The following is an 11,412-nucleotide window of genomic DNA, read 5'->3' on the forward strand; positions in this document are numbered from 1 at the left end:
TTTTGGCAACCAGTTCAGCAAGTGTACATTGGCAGAAGTCAACCACTGCAGGGTTATAGGCAAGGAAATACAATTGTTTTAAGAGTTATGCTATGGAATAGAGTCCTTCAATGATTGAAACCGGAACAAAACCAGTTTTCCAAAATTTCGAAATGCTCCAGTAAATAGCAAAAGGCACCAGTTAATGGCGAGACTGATCTCTGCAAATTTTGTTCATGAAATAAGGCTTTAAGTTAGATCCAGAAACAAATACCTTCACGATTATTGGAACCCAATTCCAAGTACGGGCAGCACCCGTTCTTACATTCCAATTCCAGTCAAAACTGAATTTAGTTCAACAAATCAATTTTATTGCGAAACTATTGTAAAATATAGAAAGATGTATAAGAACAATGCAAGACAAATATAACATTTGAAGAGGTAACATAACAAATATTACCCGCCATTGCACGCTGGGTTGTGCCAAATGGATAAATCAGTTACGTCACTAACTTAGGTACATTGATGTCTCGTACTGCCCTCGTATTGTGTTCGCCATCTTTGTCAGGCTCTTCAACATGCCCGCCATCGTCTTCAGCTGTTGCCCTAGCAACGAGTCGCCGCTAGAAGATCCTCCTGCAAGGTCACTTCCGGACAAGAGTTCGCTTCTCGTATTCAGCAGAAGCATGTACACAGCGAAGAGATCCATGGCTGAAAAAAGGTTTATTTCGAAGCTTAAACAAAATACCAGTTACGTTACTGCTGGTCGCCGATATTGCGTGCGGTTTGTTTACCGCTACACTAAGCAATATTTCAACTCTTTGATGACGGCCTGTATTGTTGTTGGTTTGTTGTTTAAGGCCCCACTCAGCAATATTCTAGCTATATGACGGCGGTCTGTAAATAATCGAATCTGGACCAGACAATCCAGTGATTGATATCATGAGCATCGATCCACGCAATTGGGATGGATGACATGCATCAAATAAGTCAGCGAGCCTGACCACCCGATCCCGTTAGTCGCCTTTTACGACAAGCATAGTCGCCTTTTACGGCAAGCATGGGTTGCTGAAGATCAATTCTACCCCGGATCTTCACGGGTCGCGGCCTGCATTGAATATCGTGAGCAGGGTAGGGTGACACTGTTATAATGGCAGTGTAATTTATTGTTAAACAATGATTGTAACCTTACTACACTGTTTCTGTTGATATTCAGTTGAAGTTCATGGCATTGCATTGGACAGTGATTATTTGCCAGGAATGTAATACTATTTGATGCAAGCAGTGGCGAGGAAGCTATTATATTCAGATGTTTGAATTATACGTAAACTTCCGGAATAGCAACGGCTATGTCAAGCGTTATGTAGAATATTCCGTGACACTGGACAGGCATTGTTGATTTATACAGTTCGTTGGTTGTTTATTGGTTTCACGCTGAATTCTTTTACGTACAGATTTCTGGGTAAACATATTTCCAATTTTGGAATCGACACGTAACACACCATCAATCAACCAAGATACCGAGCCGGTCCACCAGATCTATTTAGCCGCCTCTTACGACAAAGATGGATGCTGTGGACCTATTCTAACAAGGCATCCCTTGGGATGTTTCGTGTGGTACTAACAGGAGTGACCGAAAATGTGGTTTACTCGCCTGTATGGTGTAAGACAGTAAGTAGTGGCGACCCTCAAAAGACCTAAGAAAACCTAGCAAGACTTTAGTTCTGCGCCTCGAGTCGCAATGGAAGCTCACTCTGACGCAGATAAAAAAGCGAAACGTTTTAAGTCCTGGCGTCCTCAGAACTTCAAACACCAAGAAAGTCAAATGTAGGCATTTGTTGTTGTTTTTAAAAATGGGATTCTGAAGAACCGACCTTCTTTATCGTCATCAGTCGTCTGTTTGATGAGATGAAGCAGCTGGTCATCTGGGATCAGTTGAGACTGGTCCAAATCCTGTCAACACGAATAGGCCATTATAGAACATAGCAAAATGGAGGCATCACGTGAGTGTTTGGGGATGGCATGTTCATCTCAATATGATAATTTCTTTTACGGTTATACGTCTTAAACCATGTTTTTGACTACCATGCGACTACCCCCAATACATACTAAATTTGGTAAACATTGTCTTTCCGCAGTAAATGAGCGCAGTCGCCTTTATCGACCGAAACTAGATCAAGCCGCATTCGGCTCCCTCAAAACTTTCAAAATAAGTCATTATTGCGGTAAACTTTCTAACAAATGTTATGCATTTCAGGGTTTAAATGAAAATAAAATTCAACTGACAATGTCAACTTTAGTGCTGGAACAAATGTGAATGCTGTAAGCAATTGTTTAAAAAAAAGAAATACCTACTTTATATTCAATTACCAATAAGGCAATATTTCATTCACCCACATGTCCCATACTTTTCAGAAAACGCTTACAAATAGAGCACGGGATATACTAAGCGTTAAGCATGCAAAATCCACGCACCTGTAACTTCACTGGAAACAGCACAGTTTGGTTCAGGCGGTCCACACTCGCCAGGAACTGGAAGAAGACATAAGATTCGTGTGTAAAGGCTGGCTATTTTGCCCAAGTTCCTTACACCAGTTACCAAATATCCTGCCAATTTACTAATTTTAGAATAGGGTTTTGGGGATCACGGCACTGGTCTCACGGGTCCCATAGCAACAGCTTTTAGCCAATAGCCTGGGGCTATGGGGTCACATGACAAGGGCCAGTGCCACCGTGGGACCCCTAAACTTTTTAACAGCCTCTTTCTGCCTGACACCAACATCGCCAGCTAGACCTAGATTTTGTTTTAGGTAAGAGCACCAGTTTCTCTATATGGCAACTATAGGTCTTTTGTATGCACTTATGGTATGGTCCAGTGCATAGTTATAACATTTACAGGACTAAGAATCACGTGCTGCGTTTAATTTCATTAAGTCAAGCAAATTTCAAAACAAGTGTTTGGCCACTGTCCAAGTCATTCTTGCTGTGCCGGACTGGTAAACGTTGCTCAACAACAATTAAATCTGTTGCAAGATTATTTTAAATTAACAATTGGCCATCACCAGTCATTGTTTCCCAAGCCATGCGCTCAGTTAAAACACCCTGGTGCCATCTGGAAGTAATTAGTGGCTGACCCCTCACTGACAACACTTGACCTGTGCGCTGGGCAGCACACATTATCTTCGGCTATCCTCGGCACTCTTCCGGTTGCATTACAAAATGGCCGCACCGGATGTAAACAAGGCATGGCTCCGTCGTCTGCTTCATGTTTACCTTAACACAGTTTGGCCTACTATACATTAATGTCATCCTATCCTATATGTCTGTAAAGTAATAGTAACACATACTAGCGAATATATATGGCATAATTTATCAGGCAATTCGATATTAGTGTACATTCCAAACTTTGGCTATTTCCTGCAAACGGTAACTTTGTTGTCCTGCGTTACGCAGTCCTACATGATGACAACAGGCTTAGCATTGACCAATATCTAAATAAGTAAATAACCCTTTATATTAAATATCAATCCAGTCCTTTTAATTATGTAGTATTTCTACACTGTCGGATTGGTGGTATAAAGTATATTTCACTGCGTTTTCCCACTTAATGTGATAGTGAAGTCACCTTGTATTCAATAATAATGTTAATGTATTCAATATTAAATGGCTAATAATTTGCCTGCAATTTAAGTAATATATATATATTATGTAATATCCTTTTATTACATTCCTTTTTAATTTGTTTGCTTAAATTGGGCATTCATTCTGGGTAGCCGCAAGTGGCTTACCTACTGGGTGTATTGATCTACTGTTGGAGCTAGCCCCATATGGACTAGTACGATCATTCATTAGGCAGTCATACCCCACTCCTCTTAGCCACCTTTCTAGTACAGGCCAGGTGTCCTGTCGTTATCAGTATTTCGTGTTTAAACCGGTTTTATATACATGCAATCTCATTAAAATCAGATCTTAGTTGTCGCTACCGCTAAACAAAGATCTGAAGACATCCCATTTAGGGTCACGTCAGAACGACCTTTCATCCGACCAACCAGAGCGTCTCTTACCAGATCATGAAAGTGACAGTTGGAATATGATTTCTCATCATGCAGCCGCGAAAACTTTATAACGGAGTATTCCGAACGATAGTTACGGGCTTAACGACTGAATCTATACAATCAAGATCATATATTAGCCATTCGAGAATGTTCTTTTGTTCAGGTTTCAAATTTTTAAGCGAGAATTTGTCAAAATATGTTTTTTTAAGCGTAGTCGCCAATTTGAAATTAGTGCCGTAAAGCACGAGAAAGCTGCCTTCTGATTGGCCAATGCCGCCTTCTTGTCAGTAATTCCATTGGTCGGTCAGAGTTTGCGAAAGGTCGTTCTGACGTGACCCGTAATGGGATGTCCTCAGATCTTTGTTTAGCGGCAGCCAGAACTAAGTACTGATTTTAATGAGATTGATATACATGCATATCATACTCCAAATGCGCTGGGATAAATATTCCCTCATTTTGGGTTTAAATGTATGTTTCCAAAATCCCCATTAGCCGCCGTTAAAGTGACTTTCACCTCACGTCAGGTGGGATCTTATAGTGAGTGAGTGAGCGAGTTGGGTTTAACGCCGCTTTTAACAGTATTCCAGTTATATCGCGGCGTGTCAGCTTAATGTGGGAGGAAAGCCCGAAGTGATGCAGGTCAACGACGTTTACCACTTCGGTGAAACCCACGAGCACGGTTTGCTGACAAACCTAGAAACATAATTGGGGCGAACCGGGATTCGAATCCACAATCATAGGTTTCTGGCGTGCCCAAGGGACGCAACTCTGCAGAGCGAATCGCGGCGCCTTAGACGACTGGGCCACCCGTGCCCCCTGGGATCTTATATGTATCCTAAATGGTAGAAAGGACGTGATGATTATTTTGGGGGATTATTAGTTAATATCATTTCTGTAAACAATCATTGGGGTTGTGTGTTTATTTGTGCACATATGCTTTTGGGGTTCATTCGCAGGACGACGACCCCGTGTCGTATGAAAACAAACTAGCAAAAAGTGAGGTCGTCGTCCTGCGAATATTTTAATCAGCCAATCTAGTTAAACAATGGGTATCGATTGTTATTTTAACAACTCGAGCAAGTAAAAAAGTGGAACTGGATTGGAAACGAACGAAAGAAAGACAATAAGGGTGGAATATTGATTTATTTACAAATAACAATGCGTTTGTATAGTCTTTAACATCGTTTTCTTATAAGTATTATCACATCTCGATTATCATTGGATTATTGTTGATTCTTTTAAATATATTTTATAAGCTCTTTCTGCCTGCACTGCCTGGACACCATCATCGCCAGCTAGATCTGTTCATTTTGTTTAAGGCGTCTTCCAGAGTGTGCAGCCAGGATTTGCACCTGTAACTGTTTGATACTTCAATATACTATTACTGTCTATTTGTGTTGTGTCATCTTTGACTGGAGTACTTCGCACAGTCAGCACACTTGCCCATCCTTTTTCCGCGAGACGAAATTGTTACGTAACCGTGGTGATTTCACAGGTCTAACACGTGAAATAATCAAGTCAAATATTTGTACTAATTGGAAATTTGTGGTATTTCTGACGTCTTTTAATGAAATTGTTTTATAACAGCTAAACATTTGTTCTTTAACGACGCACTCAGCAATATTCCAGCTATGTGACGGCGGTCTGTAAGTAATAGAGTCCAGACAATCCAGTGATTGACAACATGAGCATCGATCCACAATTGGGATCGATGACATGCATCAACCAAGTCAGCGAGCCTGACCACCCGATCCCGTTAGTTACCTCTTATGACAAGCATAGTCGCCTTAGTCTGTAGTCTAAATAATCGAGTCTGGACCAGACAATCCAAGCATGGGTTGTCGAAGACCTATTCTACCCCGGATCTTCACGGGTCAACAACTTAACAGATGAAATGATATATATATATATATATATATATGTCCGTTGTGTGAACCTATGCCTATGTAGGCATCACATGTGACGTCATAGATCCATGACAGATGCACCATTTGTCTCGTGCAGGATTAGCATGTAAAGTTTGGAAATCACATGCAACATTTCGTGATAAGAATAAAGACACTGTGGTAACACTTGACTTATTCGTCATACATTGGTACACATTGGAAACATCTCTTCTTGACGTACATACTTCTTTATCTTTCTATGGTTCGCGTTTCTTTTGGCGGCGAGTAGATTTATTATTACATAAACGTTTAGTGTTTATCAACTTTTTACTCTTTGCCTTTTCAAGAGATAAGCGCTGTCAAAGTTCACTATCGATGACGTATTTGGAAGTAAGGAAGCGACTGGTACATAGATTATTATTATATTTTATTTATAGCCAATCGGATATGTAGAAGCGTGCTTAAGTCCACAGTTTCAACAACATTACTTTACAGGTCACGTTAGGGCGACATTTCATCCGACCAATCAGAGCGTCTTACGAGATCGCAAAAGTGAAAGTCCGAATGCATGATTAGAAAACAGTATAAACAAAACGGTTAACACGGTGCATTCTGAAAGACAGTTACGAACTGCACAAGAACACTTGAAACGGAACAGACAGGACATAGCCTGTTGGAAATATGGCCGTACAATGTAGAACATCAATTAGACAATCCAGAATTGTTTGGTGTTGGGTCCTAACCAGATACAAGGGAGGTCAGGCAGCCTTGCGGTTAAAGCCCTCGCTCGTCACGCTGAAAACTCGGGTTCGATTCCCGCCATGGGTATTAGGGCTGGGACGGGAAAATTCGGGTACTCGGGTCGGGTAGGTACTTAGTAGGGCCCTGGTACCCACAGGACTACCCGGACCCGTGGTTAGTCACGTGATATATTGTTTCACGACAAAAATTCACAATGTAACTACATGGTTACACGATTATTTTAAGTCTCTAATGTTCGCATTCCTTCATGACTACGAACATGTTCTTTCTGACATATTTGTTTGAACAAAGTCAGTCAACTTCAGTGTATGCATGGCCACATCGTTTTATACGTGTGTCTATATACATTCTGCCAGGGCTACTGTCAAACTATTCCCAATCGGACATTTTGTACCTATCTCTTGACACCGGGTACCCGGGTAGGGTCGGATAATAGGGGTGTGGGTTGGGTAGTAAAATTGGACTCATCCCAGCCCTAATGGGTACAATGTGTGAAGCCCATTTCTGGTGTCCTCCGCCGTGATATCGCTAGAATATTGATTAAAGCGGCGTAAAACCATACTCACTCACTATCCACCAACAAGTCTAAGGTGTCTTCTAAGGCGCGGCAATTCAGTGTTCAGAGTTGCGTCCCTTGGGCACGCCAGAAACCCATGATTGTGATTCCGAATCCCGGTTCGCCCTGATCATGTTTCCAGGTTAAAATCAAACTCACTCACTCCCTCAAATAAAAAAAAAATAAATCGCGTTGCGGATTTGAAAAAAGACCAAACCTAGTTACGCGAGATACATTAACAGCTGCATACACTTGCATGAAGTTATACCCTGGATCCATTTCCTAGTGGAATTGTGCCCTAGCACGGACCTTAAGAATAAGGTAAGACCTCCGCCCCTATAATCACTCAAAAATATATATAATTAAATGGATTGAGCGGCAATGCATATATCTACATGTATAACTTTTGGAGGGGGGATAAGGACGGAAGTCTTTCCCAGATTGGTTATGCCCCATTCATAAGACAATAGGCCAAATTTCATTAGTCTCATGACATACAGACACAATTCAAACCATGCCTTGACCAGGCTTTTACCTACTCGCATTCCTCACTTATTATCCCACAAGATCATCGCACGTGTCTGCTTGTACCTAATTTAACCAAAATGAATTTTTACAATACTCACCTCTCGCATAACTGCGAGAAATCCAGTGGTCGAGGTGAAAATGTTTGGAATCTGCTTTGAAGTCATCGTTAGGACGTAGTTCGTCTTGCTTGGCTGTCAATGAACAGGGACAAGTGCGCCGCTGTTTGAGCGCCGGGGAGTTTTGTAGCAACATAAACATGAAATGCACGCATACCAGACGAATCTATTATCAGTAGGGGTATTGCTGTAAACACGCACATGTAAGCTTTCCTGATCAATTATGAACTGTATATATAATGATATACTTTCTTGAACTGTTTTTTCATCGAGTGTGGTTGTTGTGTTTTTGTTCGGATTTGGGAATGCAGAAACGTAGTAACCGGCTTGATAACCCGAGCTGTCACTACAAATACCCTAACATAATGGGCTCGTCTAAAGACGCTGTCGCGTGGCATGAAATGTCCGTATGTGTACAAATAGTGACTAAAATCAATAAATGTTTTATTTCAACGTACGGCTGCTTAATGTATCGCACAAAGATGAAGTGCACGTTTCTATTTAGCTCTATTTTACAAATACACAATTGCAATTATACCATTATTTAAAGTCAAACTATGTATAGGAGAACTAAAGCTTAACGTGCGAAAATAATCGCGACATTTCGGACTTTCTCCTACTTAAAACAAAGTTCGATCAAGTTAATGCCTCAAACTAATCTTCAAGTGATATTCACTATACTATGCTATATAGGAGGGTGACCGCTCTTGTTTCACTATGGGAGGGGAACCTTTCAAGGAAAACTATGGGACGATTTAGTAACAATACTCAAACTATTGGAGTGTCAGCAAAATGATTGCATCCATCCAACTGTCATTGAAGTTCACGTAACTTTGTTTTAACTTCAGATTAGAGCCAATGTAATTACGTTTACTTGATTTAGGGATTTTCACACTAAAATTATCTTAAGGCAGAGTGAGTGAGTAAGGTTTTACGCCGCTTTTAGCAATATTCCAGCAATATCACGGCGGGGGACACCAGAAATGGGCTTCACACATTGTACTCATGTCGGGAATCGAACCAGGGTCTTCAGCGTGACGTGCGAACGCTTTAACCACTAGGCTACCCGACCGCCCCTATCTTAAGGCAGAAAAAAGATAAATTTCACTTTCGAAATTATAACAAAGTGACTAAACTCTTCACACACCGTACCGTATTATCTTACAGTGGTTAATTTGGGGAAAATACTTCCCATTCACTTGAGGTGAGGGGCGGTGCGGCAGCCACGTGGTTTAAGTGTTCGCTCGTCGCGCCGAAGATCAAGGTTCAATTCCCCACATGGGGTCAATTTGTGAACCCAATTTCTGGTGTCCCGGGGCGTGATATTGCTGGGATATTGATAAAGGCGGCGCAAAACAATACTCACTCATTCACATCAGGTGAAAAAAGTGTCGAGGCGGACGGAGAGAACAGTCGTAATATCAATGTACCAAGAAAATTCAGATAAAAGGTTTCTGAACGCGGTTATGTCCCTTGGGATTTATTAACTGTTAAGAAATGACTGACAGAGCTGTAAAATAAGTAAGTACATTTGGCTGTCCAAAACGTAATTTTGGGTTAGAAACATCATTTTATACTTAGCAAATATTTCTATGCTACCGACAAAATATAAGGGTCTGTAAAATAGTATCGGGCGTGTAGATCAATATCTGGTGTGTCTACCGATACATGTATTAACATTGGGAATATGGACAAAGTTTCACCAAAAAAATATCACGTTACATGCCACATATTAAAAATAGGAAATTGTGAAATAAGAGAATATTACAACTAACGGATCAGGTTCCATTATCTTTGACGTGCCAAGGTTGTTGTTTGGGTTTGTTGTTTAACGCCGCACTCAGCAATATTCCAGCTATATGACGGCGGTCTGTAAGTAATCGTGTCTGGACCAGACAATGCAGTGATTGATATCATGAACATCGATCCACGTAGTTGGGATCGATGACATGCTTCAACCAAGTCAACGAGCCTGACCACCCGACCCCGTTAGTCGCCTCTTACGACAAGCATAGACGCCTTTTAAGGCAAGCATGGGTTGCTGAAGACCTATTCTACCCTGGATCTTCACGGGTCTAATCTGCCAAGGGTCAAACCGATAACGCACATCGGATAGGGCCAGCATCTCTCATTGTGCTCGTTAGATAACGAGGAAACAAATGTAAGGCGTTAGTACCTTTATCTGTTACGGCTATTTATCATTCACCCTTATCAAATCACACATACCACGTATACATTCGTGGCAAAGTAGCAACTGATAACTATTTTTTCTAACTAAACTTCACTGATAACACCTTTATCATTAATCGGTCAAACTAAGTTATATCATTCTGTCTGGACAGCGCTACTAAAGTTCACAGTAACAACTTTTTCCTCAGTTTAATCAGTAAATGAGGTAGAAGGGGCCGTTGTCGGCACGGGTACTAAAGATATGTACCCCAGGTATGTTTCTGTATGCAGAAATGTACCCTAGCCAATATTAGAATACAGAAACGTACCTGGTACCCTAAACGGCGGACGAGTCTATATTCCCGAAACCGAAACCGGTTCATAATGTAGTTCCGGTTCACCTGATGACGAGTGCATACGTGCATCGCGGAATATTGCCTTAATGTAAGATTAGTGTACGAACATCACTGTGCATGATCGTTTCCTATGTAATACGCAGGAATGCATCTCATACAACAGTATGACAATACTGCCATGTTGAATTTAACCGCGGTTTGGCACACAGATAGTGACGAATACCTCAAGAACCGGTTACGCGCATTGTGCCCTGCCACTCTGAATGGACTCATCCTAGGGTACGTTTCTGTATTTTGAATTTGGCTTGGGTACATTTCTGTATACAGAAACGTACCTGGGGTATATTTCCGTAGAACATGTGCCGACAACGACCCCTTCAGTGTAAATGAGGATATCTGTAGTAGCCAGAATGGGTATAAATACGGACGACAGACAGTCACAAATAGGGCTGTTACGATTCACACGCGTATTCGGTAAATAGAACCGTAACCATTCATGAATTGAATTCGTTATTCGTGGCCACTAGAATCGAATATTTATGAATATGCAATCGTGTGTATTTACATACCCTGTACCTAAATATATACATAAGAACTTATTATATGCATAGATTTCTTTCAATGACAACACTCTTACAATATTTAATTTGACAGTAATGTGGTCACTGGTCATTGTCGCATTTGAGCAGATACTAGTACCTGGATAAGTGCAGTATATAAAAGTATAATATATTGATAATTAACAAACCATGTCAAATAATTTATGTTGTTATTGTTTCACTGAATATTATAATAAACCATCAACTGTTGACTTGTTATTGAATTTGTGAATTAATATTCGTATTCGTTACCCTATATTCGTGATATGAATCGTATTCACCTCACACTGTATTCGTTGCAGCCCTAGTCACAAATCATTCTGACTGTTTATTAACTCAGGTCTTGTTTTTGTGTGTGGGTTGGTCGTGTACAGGGGTATCCCAGCTAAGCGAGTTGATTCTCCTT

The 11,412-nt window shown here is 40.9% G+C and overlaps 1 protein-coding gene across 1 annotated transcript; it reads right to left on the minus strand.

Annotated features, from left to right (window-relative positions):
• Positions 1-487: 487 nt before the first annotated feature.
• Positions 488-7,931, minus strand: LOC139441913 (uncharacterized). Its single transcript, XM_071222661.1, has 4 exons — positions 7,865-7,931; positions 2,455-2,511; positions 1,854-1,932; positions 488-690 (listed from the first exon to the last, which is right to left on the minus strand). The coding sequence occupies exons 1-4, from the start codon at positions 7,928-7,930 to the stop codon at positions 488-490; spliced, it is 405 nt and encodes a 134-aa protein (XP_071078762.1). The 5' UTR covers position 7,931.
• Between the last annotated feature and the right edge of the window lie 3,481 nt (positions 7,932-11,412).

This window comes from Haliotis cracherodii, unplaced genomic scaffold, assembly GCF_022045235.1.
Source record: "Haliotis cracherodii isolate W230 unplaced genomic scaffold, xgHalCrac1.p SCAF_49, whole genome shotgun sequence".
Classification (NCBI taxonomy): domain Eukaryota; kingdom Metazoa; phylum Mollusca; class Gastropoda; order Lepetellida; family Haliotidae; genus Haliotis; species Haliotis cracherodii.

Coding starts and splice junctions, on each gene's coding strand:
- LOC139441913 (XM_071222661.1), bottom strand. CDS start 7,930: ATGACTTCAAAGCAGATTCCAAACATTTTCACCTCGACCACTGGATTT. Junction 1,933..2,454: donor TGTTTCCAGTGAAGTTACAG/GTGCGTGGATTT, acceptor TCGTGTTGACAG/GATTTGGACCAGTCTCAACT. Junction 691..1,853: donor GACTGATGACGATAAAGAAG/GTCGGTTCTTCA, acceptor ACCTTTTTTCAG/CCATGGATCTCTTCGCTGTG.